This window comes from Crinia signifera, chromosome 7 (genome assembly GCF_055691185.1).
Source record: "Crinia signifera chromosome 7, ASM5569118v1, whole genome shotgun sequence".
NCBI lineage: Eukaryota > Metazoa > Chordata > Amphibia > Anura > Myobatrachidae > Crinia > Crinia signifera.
The window spans coordinates 15239571-15259066 of record NC_139223.1 but is presented as its reverse complement, the minus strand read 5'-3'; the positions used below and the strand labels follow the sequence as shown (position 1 = coordinate 15259066).

At 48.6% G+C, this 19496-nt stretch overlaps 1 protein-coding gene across 2 annotated transcripts in view; it reads right to left on the bottom strand.

Annotated features, from left to right (window-relative positions):
* The window catches only part of DOC2A (double C2 domain alpha), a 132999-nt gene that overhangs the window by 16452 nt on the left and 97051 nt on the right, over positions 1 to 19496 (bottom strand). For both annotated transcript variants that reach the window (XM_083152386.1, XM_083152387.1), the window contains one exon: positions 17577 to 17734. In XM_083152386.1, the coding sequence (XP_083008512.1) occupies positions 17577 to 17734 (158 nt within the window). The remainder of the gene's footprint in view (positions 1 to 17576; positions 17735 to 19496) is intronic.

Sequence of the window (19496 nt, the reverse complement as noted above, 5' to 3'; positions counted from 1 at the left end):
GGGGGAGTTCCTTTCACCGTTTATAATATACATCACAGCGCCGGTGTGTATCCCACTATTTTCTGTTTTACATTGTAACATTTGAATCAGTTTAGACCGTGCTGAGAGCCTGGAGCTGAACAGACGTGGCCGAGCGTCACGCTGCAGGGAGGGGCTGCTTGCATTGATAAATAAGTGCAAGGCGGAGCTTGCGCCGAACAAGGAAAGAAAACGTTTGTTTTGTCCGAATTCCGAAAACGAAGCCTTCTTGAACCCCCAACCACTGTTTCTTCAAAGAGGAAGATACAGTGGAGAGAGATAAAGTACTAGCCACATGGCCCCCAACTGTCATTTTTCAAACTCTGCCTGTAACCCAACAGCTAGGAGCTGATTGGCCGGTATGTTACGTCTCTCCAAGGTCCATACATAGAGCCCACAATATGTACAATGACAGATAGAAGCTGATTGGCTGATGTGTTATCTCTCTTCACATTATCGCCGTCCAGGGCTTAGTTACGGGTACACATCCGTTCACAGTCGAGCGAATACGTCCCAAAACCGTTGACTGATTATTACACTGGGCAGCAGTGATCACAGGCGCAGCGTAGCCAAAGACCTACTCAGCAGTGCGATGGATACCGGCATATCCGGCCTGGAGCTGACATCACACACTATCCCCTATAACGCTCAGACACGCCTGCATCTTCCCGGACTCTCCCAGCGATGTTACTGACACGCCTGCATCTTCCCGGACTCTCCCAGCGATTTTACTGACACGCCTGCATCTTCCCGGACTCTCCCAGCGATCTTACTGACACGCCTGCATTTTCCCGGACTCTCCCAGCGATTTTACTGACACGCCTGCATCTTCCCGGACTCTCCCAGCGATTTTACTGACATGCTTGCATTTTCCCAGACTCTCCCAGCGATTTTACTGACACGCCTGCAATTTCCCAGACTCTCCCAGCGATTTTACTGACACGCCTGCATTTTCCCAGACTCTCCCAGCGATTTTACTGACACGCCTGCATTTTCCCCCACTCCCAGCGATTTTACTGACACACCTGCTTCTTCCCGGACTCTCCCAGCGATTTTACTGACACGCCTGCATTTTCCTGGACTCTCCCAGCGATTTTACTGACACGCCTGCCTTTTCCCCCACTCCCAGCGATTTTACTGACACGCCTGCATTTTCCCAGACTCTCCCAGCGATTTTACTGACACGCCTGCCTTTTCCCCCACTCCCAGCGATTTTACTGACACGCCTGCATTTTCCCAGACTCTCCCAGCGATTTTACTGACACGCCTGCATTTTCCTGGACTCTCCCAGCGATTTTACTGACACGCCTGCCTTTTCCTGGACTCTCCCAGCGATTTTACTGACACGCCTGCCTTTTCCCGGACTCTCCCAGCGATTTTACTGACACGCCTGCCTTTTCCTGGACTCTCCCAGCGATTTTACTGACACGCCTGCCTTTTCCTGGACTCTCCCAGCGATTTTACTGACACGCCTGCATTTTCCCGGACTCTCCCAGCGATTTTAATGAGACGCCTGCAATTTTCTTAACGCTCCCACTACCACCCCCAGACGCCGGCATCCTGTCAATCACCTTACGGACGGCGTTCGAACAGAAAAAGTTGCAGGACATCATTGCAGGATGTCCTAGCGAACGCCTACCACGGGCCGCACACATGCACGCCCATAGTCCCCATTGTGTCCATAATGCCAGATAATAATTGGGACAGTATTGGGGCTTTTACTGAATTGACCACATTATTTTCAGGGCAACACCGGCAAGGGCAAGTGGCCATAGTAGCCCATCTCTGCAGAATGTAACGAGCACAGCGACTGCTTACACGAGGACCCGCCATTGTCACTGTACCTACAGAGTCATCGCACCATTTACCAGAATAGTATACATACAGAACAACAAAACAGTAATGCCAGCGGCAGCACTTGAATCCCCCCCCCCATAGAGGTGAGGAGCAGCCCTAGCCTATTATAATATTCTATTAGTAGTAGTATTGCGTGGTGGATGATGGCTGAATTTCCGCCTGTGCTAATCTCTACAAGGCCGCCGTTCTGTGGGAGCGCGCGGCCTTAACGTCACCTTGTCCGAACAACCGCCGAGAGTATTAACAATCTCTGTTATGAATTAATTTGAATGCGACAGATTTCTATGTAACAATAATTAAGTGGAATAACGATGGATTATGATGAGCTCACATCCCTAGGAGCGCTGTGATCATGTAGGGAAAGCTTCCATGATTAGAATAGGGTTTAGGATTATTAGCATTGATTGTATCATGCTCCAGTCGTTAAGGGCTCGTCCCCCGGGGGCCTTGGGAAGATCGGGTTGGTGCATAGACCTGGGAGTCCCAAGCGGCGGTAGATAAGATGGATCTTTCCTTTTAGTCTTTCTGCGAGGTCTATTCCGCTCTTGCTAATCTCTCGGGTTCTGCCGCGTAGGTCTGGAGCTTGGGGAGGGAGATATGTACCTTCTGTAATTAATAGCATCGAGGCAGCGAGACACTGAGAAGACACAACTAATGTTCTACCATTATTCTCTGAGGGCTATCGCAGGAAAACAGATCGATGAGGAGAGCAGGATACGTCTTGTCCCAGCGCATTGATACAGGTTTTAGCCAACACTCTTATTTACTCTTGTATATAGAGCTTTTCATTTTACGCCTACTCAGGGGTCCTGCGAGGTCGATGAAGATTGCCGTTGAGTCAGCTCTCACAAAAACGAGAAGCCCGGCGGGGAACGTGACAGAGTGACTATGGATGTCTTACAACCGTACGTCAGGTAGACGTCAGGCAGGATGTGGGGGTCCTGGTCTACGACAGCACACAAAGGGGGAGGAAGCTCGGTGGCTCTTCTGATAATTTCCCCTCATAGTGGATTTGCTCCAGTTCGTATGTGACCAGGCCTCGACCTGTGGAAAGCCCATCGGGGTCTATTTATGAAGCAGCGAAAAAGAGCGGAGAACTGAACCGGTGAAGAAGTTGCCCATGACAACCAACAGAGGCGTAACTGTGGAAGGCAATGGAGTCACCTACCGCCGGGCTGCTGCTCCCAAGGGGGCACCAGTCTCCTCCCCTTCAAATTTGCATCAGTTAATTGAAAGCCTTGAATATCGCTTCTGAGGCTGACTCCCCCTCCAAGCAGGACCATAGACTTCACACATTCTTTATTTTAAACATAATATATATATATATATATATTCTCTAAGAAAGAAAAGAGGAGAGCTCCAAATAGTGCTTTATCTTTTATTTTTCAGAAAACATTTAAAATATCCGACAGGTATGTACAGGTTGGTATCACGTACCGCAAGCATTGTACTCGGATCTGAGTGCTCTCACCACTCTCTCGTCCAACACGAAATTCTGACCGACGCCAGGCCACGCCCCTACGCGTTTCGTCACAAGGACTTCGTCAGAGGGCTGGTCCTGGCGTCGGTCAGCTCCCTCTTTGTAGCCTGGATTCAACCTTACGTCACTAATAGTGACGCACTGATTGCTGCGGCTGAAATCAATTTGAAAATGCTCTTGCAAACTTGGATGTTACAATCATTGAAAAATAAACTCACAATAAAAACTTATATACATATAAGCTCACAATATACATACAAATTGTAATAGATGGCTATAAGCCTTGTTGAAATGAAAGTCATTTCTGTGCCACTGCAAAATAACTTTTTTTTTAAAATTGCCAAAACGTGCTATCGATATTTTTACATATATGTTTTTTTAAAATATTTTTATAATAAGGATGTTTTATGAATGTTATGTATATTGTGAGCTTATATGTATATAAGTTTTTATTGTGAATGTATTTTTCAATGATTGTAACATCCGAGTTTGCAAGAGCATTTTCAAATTGATTTCAGCCGCAGCAATCAGTGCGTCACTATTAGTGACGTAAGGTTGAATCCAGGCTACAAAGAGGGAGCTGACCGACGCCAGGACCAGCCCTCTGACGAAGTCCTTGTGACGAAACGCGTAGGGGCGTGGCCTGGCGTCGGTCAGAATTTCGTGTTGGACGAGAGAGTGGTGAGAGCACTCAGATCCGAGCACAACGCTGCTTGGGGCAGCAAGATTCATGCTGTTTAACACCCGCGGTTGTGCCTAACCGTCTCTTGCGGTACGTGATACCAACCTGTACATACCTGTTGGATATTTTAAATGTTTTCTGAAAAATAAAAGATAAAGCACTATTTGGAGCGCTCCTCTTTCCTTTCTTAGAGAATCCATTACCTGTGAATCCAGGTGCCCGCAAGGGTAATTGGAGGAAGCTGCCGGTCTAAGGACAGACCTCAAGTGCTGGGAATAGCAACACAGAAGGGACTGATTTGTTCCAGATTATAGACAATCCAAAAGGACTTGCGCCCTAATTGGACTTTTTGTGATATATATATATATATATATATATATATATATATATATATATATATATATACACACACACATACATATATATATATATATATATATATATATATATATATATATATATATATATCAGGTGTGTGTGTGTGGGGGGGACTAATATTTTTCCTGCCTCCGGGTACCAGGGAGGAATTTACGCAACTGGCAACCAATCAGCTTGAAAGTATCATTTATCAAGTGCATTCTATAAAATGATACATAGCATCTGATTGGTGCCAGGGACATCTTGATGAAGAGACCCCGCATGTACTGAACCTTGAACCTCTTTATCATTTGGGCAGAATTATTTCCACAGAATTATTTGACATGAATGATGCAGAGAGCGATAGAACGGTGGTAGAGGAAGTCGTGTATGGTGGTAGATAAAGCAGGGGAGGCATGGTGGTCAACGGGGAGGAGTTAAGATAATGGGGGGACAAAACCAGCTCTCTTCTGTGTGGACAGCGTTCACCTCTGAATCAGCCGCTTACTTCACGTTTAAGTCTACTTGGTGACTTTTTGGCTCCTCCCTCCAGGAGCCACCTCAGGTATCTCTGTCTCTATCCATCCCAGGACTCACAGGCCCGTTATATATAGTCAGAAGAGACAATACAGCTCACATTACATAGGAACCAGTCATTTACATTCATACGGTGATATATTTATCACACGGATTCACAGTATCTATATAGTATATGCACCAAGACCTTCCAACAGGATTCTGCCAAAATCCGGGACATAGCATGGAGGGCACTGATCAGGTGATTCTTCAGAACTCCGGCTAGGGAACTACAATTTACCATCCCATCTCCTAGTCACAGAAGGTAGCCATTCCTAATGCGCGATACAGTTAGCATACTGGTTGTCCGGAAACCTGACACTGGTCTGAAAACTGGGGTAGGCTGCAGGTAGGGAGGGTTGGATGAAGTGGTGGATCCAGAGGCGGGAGCAGTCCAAAATTCAAATAGGTGAGCCATACCCACTGCCAGTGAGTCAGTTTGGAATGGCAGTCAGGAGCAGTTGCGCGCCCCCTCAGCCCACACTGCTTAGGTGGTAGAGGGAGAGGGGTAGCATACATGGATTAAAGGTGTAAGGATCGTGATCATCGGGATGCCGCTGTTGGCGTCTGACTGCCGGCATCCCAAACACTAGAATCCCCCCCTTATATAGACATATACAGAGCATGTGCACTTTTCCCTTTTATACCCCTTTCACATCGCAATGCCGGGTCCGACATGGGATCTTGATTCCGAGTCCGATCCGGCTCTGACCCAGGTCAGACTCTTTCACACTAAACCCAAGTTGCCCATTCTACACAGAGTGATCGGGTATAACTCTTCTTATAATCCGGGATGAATTGCCGGGTTGGTCGACCTGGGTTATAAGGTTTGCGGCTTTCACAACGCACCTCGACCTGGGTCGACCTGGCAAAACAACCCGTCAATAACATTATTATATGCTCTGAACTGCCAATCACTTGTGGTGAATATTATAATATGGCCACAATGTGAAAGGGGTTTTACATAGTTTCAAACACATCCTAAATATAATTGCATTTAAACATGTAATCCTACAACCGTGCAGAAAGCACTACATATACCACATTAACCCCTGTACATTTACAGTATGGCGCCTAGCACAGATTCGTCCATTTAGCGAATGGTGCCATGTGCTAGGTAACGAGGAAGAGGCTTTAATCAGGATCATGCAAATGCCATGTAAAGCTTCCAATCTGTGCAGCACAAATCCCAAGTATTCCGGATACACAAGCTCACACCCAGAGGACGCGTCCTGCGCCCCGACGGCCAACATGGGATCATCTCTCTGCATAAGTTCAGCATTTTACTGCTCTAAATTATCGTTAATTAGACAGAGAGGAGAATGCAGCCAGGGAGGGACATGGCTCCAGCTAAGTAGCCCCAGGAGGGAGGATCACGGCGTAGTGAGGATTTATGTGCATCGCCTCTGGGAAAGAGGACATCATTTCTCAGTTCCAGACCATTTATTACTTCCAGGCTGGAATAACCAGAGGTGTCCTTAGTATCATTATCTCCCAGCGCTCTCCGGGCCACTGTGACGGATTGCCCAGCTCTGTGCTTCTTACACAGACAGGCTCTTACAGCGAGCTTGTGATTTCCTGACAGCACTGGGGAGAAGCAGCACAGCACTGGGTACATTGTATAAATATATCTGTAGTGTCTCCAGTTTTTTGGGACAGCCTTATGCAAGAGTAGAGAACAAGGGCGGAGATTAACTAAGACCCCCTTATTGATGAGCTACAGTTAGTGATGGCTAACATTGACACTCCAGCTGTAGTTGAACTACACATCCCAGCATGCACTGCTACAATTTTACTATTTGGCCATACTAAGACTGATGCAGGGCATGCTGGGATGTGTAGTTCAACAACAGCTGGAGTGTCAAGGTTAGCCATCTCTGACCTATATCCTCCTCTACTGCATAATTGGTGGAGCTACTGTACTGTATATACATAGATAATTATTACTACAGGTTACGTAGGCCTGCGGCTGAGAATGGCCAGAAAGAGCTGCGACCAGTCATTTGTGTGGCCCAGCGATGAAACTAATTATGTTGGTGCCCTACATTTAAAATAGGCACCAATAGGAGAAAAGCTGAGACCGAGTAGATTGGTCCAGGTTGGGTAGTTGGCCTCAACCTGGGCACAGCGAAAAGCTCAGCTTAGTATCTTAACCCTGGGAGCGGAGAAACACTGGGACTGAGTAGATTGCTCTTCCGAGGGGGGTGCAGCCCCTAAGGGAGTCTTTCGAAAAGCCCAGTGGAGTACCCATTCCCATGCCGGGGGCTGGAAAATGCCTGCTGGTGAGACGGAGAAAAACTTGGTCGGACGCTGATTGGTCGGCTGCCTGGAGCCCGAGGCTGCACTGTGCCCCCGGGGAAACTCGGGGGTGCCTGATTTGCACTGGTGATGTCCAGCACCATGCACTGAATGGCACACACACTGCGCACTTCCCTCTAGGTTAGGCTACACGTCCTTACCTCGTCCTTTTGGATGGGGTAGGACAATTTTTTTACACCCCCACCCCGGCCTTCTGGCTAGGGCCTCTTTTTATTTATTTCTTTGATTTGCACTTTTGAGCACTTCACGTTTTTCGTTAGTTTGTCACGTTTTTTTTTGATTTGGGTAGTGCGGCTGTCCCTAACAGGCCTTCCGTTCCCCAAACGTGGCTGGGACTCTTCACCTTTTGGGGAGAGTCCCGGTCCCCTCGAGGGCAACCCCGAGCCGCAAGGCGGAGGGAAGCCTAAGCGGGTCTCTCCAAACCTTCGGGTGCGGAGGACCCACCGTCCAAAACCCTTCCGGGGGTGGAGGAAACGCGGGTCTCTCTGAGCTTCGGCGAAGAGGACCCACCGATCCCTTTTTTCCCTTCCACGGCCTTATGGTTGAGGGGGGTTAGGGGAACCATGGGGCCTTTCTCCTTTGGGAGAGGGCCCACACGTTCGTACGGCTGCCCCCTTTGCACGTGTTTAGGCACAGCACTGGTGGTGGTGGGAGCACACCTCGGGCTCCCTGAGTTTCTTCAAACATTTAAAATAGGCACAATGTGCACCAAAAATGTGGGTGTGCTTCATGGGAAAGGGATGGGGCTACAGAATAATACTACTTCCCATTACATAACACTGTAATGTCTGTTGTTTACATTTCACCACACAGTAGAGCCCCTTATACATATTATGCCACAGTAGAGCCCCTTATACATGTTACACCACACAGTCAAGTCATAGAGCCACTTCTACCTGTTGCATCACAGTAGAGGGCTTTATACATGTTGCACCACAGTTGACCCCTAATGCTTACTGCATCACAGTAGATCCCCTTATACATGTTACACCACAAAAGAGCACCCTTACACAAAAACACAAGCATTCCTGGCCATTGGGAGAGAGGGCAACTGACGTCATTAGCGGCCTCCTTCTCCCTGCGGCCATCGCAGCACTTTTTCCCTCATGTGCATGTCTGCAAACAAATTTGCAGCCATGCACATGGGTGTGGAGAATCGAGTTGCTGTGGTGTCGGGGCAGCGTTCCCCTAATCGTCGGGCTACCAAGATTAAGAAAATTGCAGTGATGAGCAGTGGCGTAACTATAAATTTTGCTCCCCCCTGCAAAAAAGTTTGCTCCTCCCAGCCAGTAGGCAGAGGCAGGCAGCAACATAGCAGTGCATCGAGCGGGTGCCGGCGCCCACACAGATCTCACTGTGGGTTGCTCCCCCAAGCGGCAGCCGGGGCTGCCGTACAGTAGTTACACCACTGGGGTTGAGGAATCCCTGTATTCAGCGGCCTGATAAATAAATATGTCCCGTTAAGCCTCCGAGATATCACAGTTTATTAACCTTTCATGCAGCTCGATGGCAACAATAACATATCGCCCGGCACTCTATCCTCACCATCGATGTCTGATATTCAGCCATCGGCCCCCAATTCCCTGCACCTGCCCCTTCAAATTAGTATAACATTATTATTCAAGTTTAGTAACTATATAAACATCATGAAGACTTGAACATCGGGACATCATAAGCATCAGTGCCACAGTATGAGGGCGAAGTAATAGAATTTTTTCTTAATATAACTTTTGCAATTTGATCAAATCTCGGAGTGTACAGACTTGCAGCTGAGTGATATTTGTACATTTCCTGAAGCACTGCGTCCCGCTGCCGCCATCTCCGCAGTAACGCCGCCGTTATCTCCTCTCTCAGCTGTTTAGCCTGCTGACAGAATCTCCAGCAGGATTTGCAAACAAATTATTTTGTTGCACTATGCGATGTATTTAATCGATATGGAAGATATCCATATAATTAGTGTACACACTATATGGGGGTTATTCTGGTTCACTCCTTCTGGAAAATTCTTTCTTACATGGACAAAACCATGCTGCACTGCATGGGGGCAGATGTAACATGTGCAGAGAGAATTAGATTTGGGTGAGTTATTTTGTTTCTGTGCAGGGTAAATACTGACTGCTTTAATTTTACACTGCAATATAGATCTCACTTTGAAGTAAAACCCCACCCAAGTCTAACTCTCTCTGCACAAGTTACATCTGCCCCACCTGCACATGGTTTTGTCCATTTGAGAAGGAATTTGCCAGAAGGAGTGAACTAGAAAAACCCCTGAATGATTTGCCAATCAGCCCCTTACTGATAAACCCAGCCTGTAACATGGCAGTTAAGAGCTGATTGGCTGGAGGTTTATCACTCTCCACTTTATCACCATTTGATGCATGATACATCTGGCCCTTGATAATATACAATGCAAATCGTTCAGTGTGTACAATAATGATGTGGATATCTTACATATCGGTAAAATATATCGCATTTTATCGATAAGGGTAAAGTTACTAAGATGGGAATTCTATTGAAGATGGGATATATTGACCTATAAATGTCGATAATGATGCGTGCTCCCACGTTTCGTTAATGCCCCCCCCCGCCCCGTCGCTGTCTGTCAATATTGATTATCTAGTGACCACCTGCATGTATGGAGCAGAGGGCAGGTGATGTCACTGACCGATATTGTTATCACTATCGGTCAGTATGCATGCACTAAATTGTTCTACTGTGGCACCACCGATATATTGTTATCACTATCGGTCGGTATGCATGCACTAAATTGTTCTACTGTGGCACCACTGATATATTGTTATCACTATCGGTCGGTATGCATGCGCTATACGGTTCTACTGCGGCACCACCGATATATTGTTATCACTATCGGTCAGTATGCATGCGCTATATCGTTCTACTGCGGCACCACCGATATATTGTTATCACTATAGGTCAGTATGCATGCGCTATATCGTTCTACTGGGGCACCACCGATTTATTGTTATCACCATCGGTCAGTATGCATGCACTATATCGTTCTACTGTGGCACCACCGATATATTGTTATCACCATCGGTCAGTATGCATGCGCTATATCGTTCTACTGCGGCACCACCAATATATTGTTATCACCATCGGTCAGTATGCATGCGCTATATCGTTCTACTGCGGCACCACCGATATATTGTTATCACTATCGGTCAGTATGCATGCGCTATATCGTTCTACTGCGGCACCACCGATATATTGTTATCACTATCGGTCAGTATGCATGCGCTATATCGTTCTACTGCGGCACCACCGATATATTGTTATCACTATCGGTCAGTATGCATGCGCTATATCGTTCTACTGTGGCACCACCGATATATTGTTATCACTATCGGTCAGTATGCATGCGCTATATCGTTCTACTGTGGCACCACCGATATATTGTTATCACTATCGGTCAGTATGCATGCGCTATATCGTTCTACTGTGGCACCACCAATATATTGTTATCACCATCGGTCAGTATGCATGCGCCATATCGTTCTACTGCGGCACCACCGATATATTGTTATCACTATCGGTCAGTATGCATGCGCTATATCGTTCTACTGCGGCACCACCGATATATTGTTATCACTATCGGTCAGTATGCATGCACTATATCGTTCTATATCATGTGACATAAGCCGCCTGCCCCCGGCAGATATCGACATACCTGAGATTCCAGGGGAATGCCTGCCCGCCACCCTCCCTCTCCTACCTGCACAAATGCCTCGGTGTCTGTGACAGTCGCCGACAGTGTTCGTACAGTGGCCCCGCACATACACGAACCATCGGTCCCCGGCGGGAATATGCTGGGGACCGAATGGTATTGAATCACCCCCATAATTAGAGTTGGCCTATAATTGTGGTGCAGTCTCTGGTGCAGTTTCGGGTTATTTGAACCCCAGTGTTGCGGATTAGTCTGTCAGTCACGTCATGTATTCTACCTTATTCAATACAAAATCCTTTTACTCACACACAAAGCCATAAACCAAACTACACCGACATACATATCTTCTCTTATCTCATAGTATCTCCCAACCCCACCTCTATGCTCCTCACAAGATGTACATATCTCATCCACACTCATTACTCGCTCCCATTTCCCAATTGCAGGACTTTCTCCGGGCTGCACCCACTCTGTGGAATGCCCTCCCAAGCACAATAAGACTCTTCAACAGTCTCCAAACCTACAAGCGTTCCCTGAGTACTCATCTCTTCAGGCAGCCTATCAGATTCCAGAACCAGTCACTTAACCTTCATATAGCGTTCCTGTCTAATCACATCCACACTGTACAGACCACACATATCCTCTCCTATCCAATCACATCCCCCTATACAGGCCACGCACATCCTCTGTCCTGTCTAATCACATCCCCCCTATACAGTCCACACATATCCTCTGTCCTATCCAATCACATCCCCACTGTCCAGGCCGCACCTATCCTCTCCTATCCAATCACATCGACACTGTACAGGCCACACATATCCTCTGTCCTATCCAATCACATCCCCACTGTCCAGGCCGCACCTATCCTCTCCTATCCAATCACATCCCCACTGTACAGGCCACACATATCCTCTGTCCTATCCAATCACATCCCCACTGTACAGGCCACACATATCCTCTCCTATCCAATCACATCCCCCCTATACAGGCCACACATATCCTCTGTCCTATCCAATCACATCCCCACTGTACAGACCACACATATCCTCTCCTATCCAATCACATCCCCCCTATACAGGCCACACATATCCTCTGTCCTATCCAATCACACCCCCCCCCCCTATACAGGCCACACATATCCTCTCCTATCCAATCACATCCCCACTGTACAGTCCACACATATCCTCTCCTATCCAATCACATCCCCACTGTACAGGCCTCACGTATCCTCTCCTATCCAATCACATCCCCACTGTACAGACCACACACATCCTCTCCTATCCAATCACATCCCCCTATACAGGCCACACATATCCTCTCCTATCCAATCACCTCCCCACTGTACAGACAGACCACACATATCCTCTCCTATCCAATCACATCCCCACTGTACAGACCACACATATCCTCTGTCCTATCCAACCACATCACCACTGTACGGGCCACACATATCCTCTGTCCTATCCAATCACATCCCCACTGTACAGGCCACACATATCCTCTCCTATCCAATCACATCCCCACTGTACAGGCCACACATATCCTCTCCTATCCAATCACATCCCCACTGTACAGACCACACACATCCACTCTCTTTCTTTCTCACATACTGTATTCCATCCTCCTGACCCCTGGCCAAACTGCTGGGTCACCGTATCTTACAGCACACCAGGAACCTTTGCATTCTGGTGGAATTAATGCCATAAAGAATACAGTATCTATCCTTATGTATCAATGCCGATTTCCCTATAGATTGTAAGCTTGCGAGCAGGGCCCTCCTACCTTTGACTGTCTGTAAATAAATAATAAAATAAATATGTGTCAGCAGATTATCCGGGAGCAGGACAGTGAGACGGCACTCAGCACCCACCTGACAATACCATGTAACACGGATGTCCTAGATTTATCCCTCACTGTATATAGACCTTGTTATGTTCTGACTACAGAAAAGGTTAAACTGTAATGAAATGAAGTAACAGCTCTCTCCTGTACTTAGCACCAGCGTACATGTGACTAACGAGGCAGAGATGTAGCACTTCCAGGGACAAAAATAAGTTCAGCAAGGCAGAAATCTCTGAACTGGGATCTGGTAATTTGCCTGAAATAATGGTGCTTAATATAGGTGTTGCATAACGACGTTGCCGCACATGACACCCCTAATTAATGCCTCAGCTCGGCAAAAGTTTAATTTCTCAAGCATAAAAGCTTCTTGCTGAGAGAGAGAGAGAGAGAGAGAGAGGGGGGGGGGGGGGGAATCAGGCCTATGGCTGGGAGATCAGTGAGATCCCGGCCTGGAGAGTGTGTGAGATCAGTTAGATCCCGGTCTGGAGAGTGTATGAGTCTAGTGAGATCCTGCCCTGGTGACTGTGTGTGATCCAGCCCGGAGAGTGTGTGAGATCAGTGAGATCCCAGTCCAGAGATTGTGTGAGATCAGTGAGATCAGTGAGATCCCGGAGAGTGTGTGAGATCCTGCCCTGGTGAGTGTGTGAGATACCGGCCTGGAGAGTGTGTGAGATCCTGGCCTGGAGAGTGTGTGAGATGCTGGCCTGGAGAGTGTGTGAGATCAGTGAGATCCCGGTCCGGAGAGTGTGTGAGATCTGTGAGATCCCGGCCTGGAGAGTGTGTGAGATCAGTGAGATCCTGCCCTGGTGAGTGTGTGAGATCCTGGCCCCGAGAGTGTGAGAGATCAGTAAGATCCCGGTCCGGAGAGTGTGTGAGATCAGTCAGATCCTGGTCCGGAGAGTGTGTGAGATCAGTGAGATCCCAGAGAGTGTGTGAGATCCCGGCCTGGTGAGTGTGTGAGATCCCGCCCAGGTGAGTGTGTGAGATCCCGGCCCAGAGAGTGTGTAAGATCAGTGAGATCCCAGTCCGGACAGTATGTGAGATCAGTGAGATCCCGGCCTGGAGAGTGTGTAAGATCAGTGAGATCCCAGAGAGTGTGTGAGATCAGTGAGATCCTGCCCTGGTGAGTGTGTGAGAGCCCGGCCCGGAGAGTGTGTGAGATCAGTAAGATCCTGGTCCGGAGAGTGTGTGAGATCCCAGCCTGGTGAGTGTATGAGATCAGTGAGATCCCGGCCTGGAGAATGTGTGAGATCAGTGAGATCTCAGCCTGGTGAGTGTGTGAGATCAGTGAGATCCCGGCCTGGAGAGTGTGTGAGATCAGTGAGATCCCGGCCTGGAGAGTGTGTGAGATCAGTGAGATCCCGGCCTTGTGAGTGTGTGAGATCAGTGAGATCCAGGCCTGGTGAGTGTGTGAGATCCCGGCCTGGTGAGTGTGTGAGATCCCGGCCTGGTGAGTGTGTGAGATCAGCAGTGACGGATTCAGGGGGGGGGGGGCACCCGGGCACTTGCCCCCCCTGGAGAGTGTGTGAGATCAGTGAGATCCTGCCCTGGTGAGTGTGTGAGATCCTGGCCCAGAGAGTGTGTGAGATCCCGCCCGGGTGAGTGTTTGAGATCCCGCCCAGTTGAGTGTGTGAGATCCCGGCCCAGAGAGTGTGTGAGATCAGTGAGATCCCAGTCCGGACAGTATGTGAGATCAGTGAGATCCCGGCCTGGAGAGTGTGTAAGATCAGTGAGATCCCAGAGAGTGTGTGAGATCAGTGAGATCCTGCCCTGGTGAGTGTGTGAGAGCCCGGCCCGGAGAGTGTGTGAGATCAGTAAGATCCCGGTCCGGAGAGTGTGTGAGATTAGTGAGATCCCAGCCTGGTGAGTGTATGATATCAGTGAGATCCCGGCCTGGAGAGTGTGTGAGATCAGTGAGATCCCGGCCTGGTGAGTGTGTGAGATCAGTGAGATCCCGGCCTGGAGAGTGTGTGAGATCAGTGAGATCCCGGCCTGGTGAGTGTGTGAGATCAGTGAGATCCCGGCCTGGTGAGTGTGTGAGATCAGCAGTGACGGATTCACCCGGGCACGTGCCCCCCTGTCATTTATTTTGTAGCTGAGGACCAGGGCTTTCCAACGAGCCCAGCCCAGTGTCTCTAGCCCCCCGGGAACCGGAGATATCGCATGGCAAACCTGTAACGTTTTTTCCCCATAGGATAATATGGGACCCGTCAATTCCGACCCCCACCCGGTTCCGACGGCTGCCAGTTTCCGCCCTGGCATCACAGAAGCTTGTGATTTCAGATCAGTGAGATCCCGGCCTGGAGAGTGTGTGAGATCAGTGAGATCCCGGCCTGGTGAGTGTGTGAGATCAGTGAGATCCCGGCCTGGTGAGTGTGAGATCAGTGAGATCCCGGCCTGGTGAGTGTGTGAGATCAATGAGATCCCGGCCTGGTGAGTGTGAGATCAGTGAGATCCCGGCCTGGTGAGTGTGAGATCAGTGAGATCCCGGCCTGGTGAGTGTGTGAGATCAGTGAGATCCCGGCCTGGTGAGTGTGAGATCAGTGAGATCCCGGCCTGGTGAGTGTGTGAGATCAGTGAGATCCCGGCCTGGTGAGTGTGAGATCAGTGAGATCCCGGCCTGGTGAGTGTGAGATCAGTGAGATCCCGGCCTGGTGAGTGTGTGAGATCAGTGAGATCCCGGCCTGGTGAGTGTGTGAGATCAGTGAGATCCCGGCCTGGTGAGTGTGAGATCAGTGAGATCCCGGCCTGGTGAGTGTGTGAGATCAGTGAGATCCCGGCCTGGTGAGTGTGAGATCAGTGAGATCTCGGCCTGGTGAGTGTGTGAGATCAGTGAGATCCCGGCCTGGTGAGTGTGAGATCAGTGAGATCCCGGCCTGGTGAGTGTGAGATCAGTGAGATCCCGGCCTGGTGAGTGTGTTAGATCAGTGAGATCCCGGCCTGGTGAGTGTGTGAAATCAGTGAGATCCCGGCCTGGTGAGTGTGAGATCAGTGAGATCCTGGCCTGGTGAGTGTGTGAGATCAGTGAGATCCCGGCCTGGTGAGTGTGAGATCAGTGAGATCCCGGCCTGGTGAGTGTGTGAGATCAGTGAGATCCTGGCCTGGTGAGTGTGAGATCAGTGAGATCCCGGCCTGGTGAGTGTGTGAGATCAGTGAGATCCCGGCCTGGTGAGTGTGAGATCAGTGAGATCCCGGCCTGGTGAGTGTGAGATCAGTGAGATCCCGGCCTGGTGAGTGTGAGATCAGTGAGATCCTGGCCTGGTGAGTGTGTGAGATCAGTGAGATCCCGGCCTGGTGAGTGTGAGATCAGTGAGATCCCAGTACTGTGATGGATTTACAGAAATGTAATATAACGTTACTTTCACAGGAAGTGGTCAACTAAGTTCTGCCAATTGCCATACAGAATCCAATTACCTGGTGGTTCACACAGTATTATAATTACTAACGGGAACTCCGGCTGTCTAGTACAGATGACACAGAGACACACAGGAGACCTCCTGGGGTGTATTTAAAATAAAGTGACATTAGTCCTTCCTTCACCTCAGGATACAGTTATGAACTTGGGGCCTGATTCAGATTAGAATTCACAGCCCTGCCGAATATCAAGCGAACGGGCATGAATTGCCCATGAGACGTCATTTGTCAGAATGCCCCATATTCTATCTGTCCCCAAATGGCAAAGACTGTTATATATCAAATATATTCAACTAGGTTTATATACATAAGTGTGCACAGTGCCACAGCTGCTGGTGCGCTGGACATTTACTGCACCCTATCTGTGCCAAAACTGAAATACAGTATAACATAATAAAATACATTCTGAACTCATCTCAAAACTTATTTCTAACCTGAGACCTCAGCGTTAAGCAATTACTCCCTTGGTGGCCCAGCCATCAGCCACTACTGGCTGATACATTATTACATATAGAGTCTACATCATACATTATCCATGTCTCCATTTGATGACACATCAACATAAAAGTGTTTGCAGTGGCGGCCATCTTGGATGCGCAGCTATTCCCCCTGGACACAATGACCAGACCATCAGGCATAGTATATAAGATTGTGGCAGCACACTTATAGTGTAGTCAGGGTCAAGAACAGAAATATGTCCAGATCTAAGAGGAAGACCAACAAAGGACATCTGCCCGAACCGTGGTCCGGTTGTTGCAGCCTGGAGGACTGTTGTGAAGAGCAGCTAAACGACACCTCCATACAAACACAATTGGTTCAGATTGCTCGATAACTGCAAGTATTTTCTATAGATTTTCCTCCGTTCTGCACCTATCGGGAACATGGGGGCTAACAAAAAGAGGAACATCGGGTCTAAGGGTTGGCCTATGGCTTCGCAGAATGGACGCGGCAGTAGTGACGCAGCTTCCATGTTTTTGTATGGATGAACTCACAGCTGACATCAGACAGACAACTGCGCAGTCTGCCGATTATTGATCACTTGCACAAACATCGGACGCAGTGTGCAAACCTGAATTAGGCCGCAGGTATCACAACCAACAGCTACCTTTATTACTGCGCTACCTTACATAGCTAGTGCCTCCCCCGCCTCTTACATCGGACTCTGGCGTCTTTGCCTTCTGTGTCATTTCATTATTATCTTATGTAACTCTCCAATGAATACATAGCGATGACTAATACCGCTGCCTTATAGATAGGAGATAATAACAATGACAGGGTTACACACAGCAGCCTCCGAAGCCTTTCATTGATGTGAATCAGACTTATAAAATGCACAAGTTGCTCACGTTTTGACGTATGGGTCTGAAAATCCATTTACATCCATCGCGGCAAGATGGGCGCAGCGCACAATGCCCACCACAAGACCCCCGCGCTCTGTGCAGTACGTCAGCGATAGAAGAATTCGCCCCCGCTCCTCCAGCTCCCACTCCTGGCATCGCTCGAGCTGAGGGGACAAAGTGGGGCACAAAGTTAGTGACGGTTAGAATGAGAAGACACAAGGGTAAGGGTGTAATATGCAAATCTGTATTCCTAGAAAATCCACCTCCAACATGTACAGGTTCTACCAAGTGACTTACGCCAACACATAAACACACAGATACACTAATACCCAGCATGACTGAGACTCTCTGGGTGGAGTAGCGGGCCAGAGATTTATTGCATCTTGGTGGAATTGCAGATGCAGTGAGTAGCAGCTTAGAATGGACTGCAGACCCTGAGCAGTGAGTGTGACCACACAGGACTGGTGTCACACACGTACAAAGTCACAGATTAAGCACAACAGTGTGACAAAAAGCTGCGTCTGCTTGCATTGGTGCCCTGTCTCTCTCTATCACACACACACAGACCCAGTCACACACACAGGCCCAGCGACACACACAGATCCAGTCATGCACACAGATTCAGACCCAGCCACACACAAAGACCTAGTCACACACACAGATTCAGACCCAGTCACACGTACAAACCCTGCCACACACAGACCCAGTCACACACACAAATCCAGACACACACACACAGACCCACTCTCTCTCTCACACACACACAAAGACCCAGCCCCCACCCCCACACTCACAGACTAAGTCACACACACAGATTCAGACCCACACAACAGTGTGACAAAAAGCTGCGTCTGCTTGCATTGGTGCCCTGTCTCTCTCTATCACACACACACAGACCCAGTCACACACACAGGCCCAGCGACACACACAGATCCAGTCATGCACACAGATTCAGACCCAGTCACACACACACAGACCTAGTCACACACACAGATTCAGACCCAGCCACACACAAAGACCTAGTCACACACACAGATTCAGACCCAGTAACACGTACAAACCCTGCCACACACAGACCCGGTCACACACACCAATCCGGACACACAGACCCACTCTCTCTCTCTCTCTCCCTCTCTCACACACACACACACACACACACACAGACCCAGCCCCCCCCACACTCACAGACTAAGTCACACACACACACACACACACACACACAGACCCAGACACACACACACACACACACACACACACTATTATATTCTCCCATAGAGCCAGATGTATCAAGCTTCAAAAAATAATACAGTGGAGAGTGCCAATCAGCTTATACCTACCACGTTACATGCAGGGTTTAAAAAATGCCAGTTGGGAGTGGATTGGCTGGTTGTTTACCACTCTCCCCTTTATCACTTTTTAAAACTTGATAGATATGGCCCTACACGCCCCCCCAGGATGGTAAAGTATAAACAAGGTGGTTTTAAAAAAAAAAACATGAAAAATTCATGTCAACCATTTGCTTGTGTCAGACTTTGACTGCCAACCAACAGTGACGGAGCTTCTGAGTATGGATGTGGTCTGTCATATATGTGCTGACGTGTGTACCCTGAGTCCTCTGCATCGTATGTACATGTAGCGTTGTCTCCTGTTTGCTGGCAGCTTACAGATTGGTCTTGTGTCTACAGACCCTCATCCCTGACAAACACCTGTTTAAGCCTAGACATAGATGTGGAGCGTATTTTGGTGCTGTGCGTAGCCTGCAGCAGTACAATCCCACCAGCCTATCAGCGCTGCTGCAAGTTTACAGCAGTGATCGCTGGTGCAGAATACCAGAAGGTACCGTGATACTTCCTCAAGGTCATAGATGGAAGCGGTTATTGTATATGTGTGTTCTCTGCGCAGGATTTGTTCCCAGCCCCCGCAGGT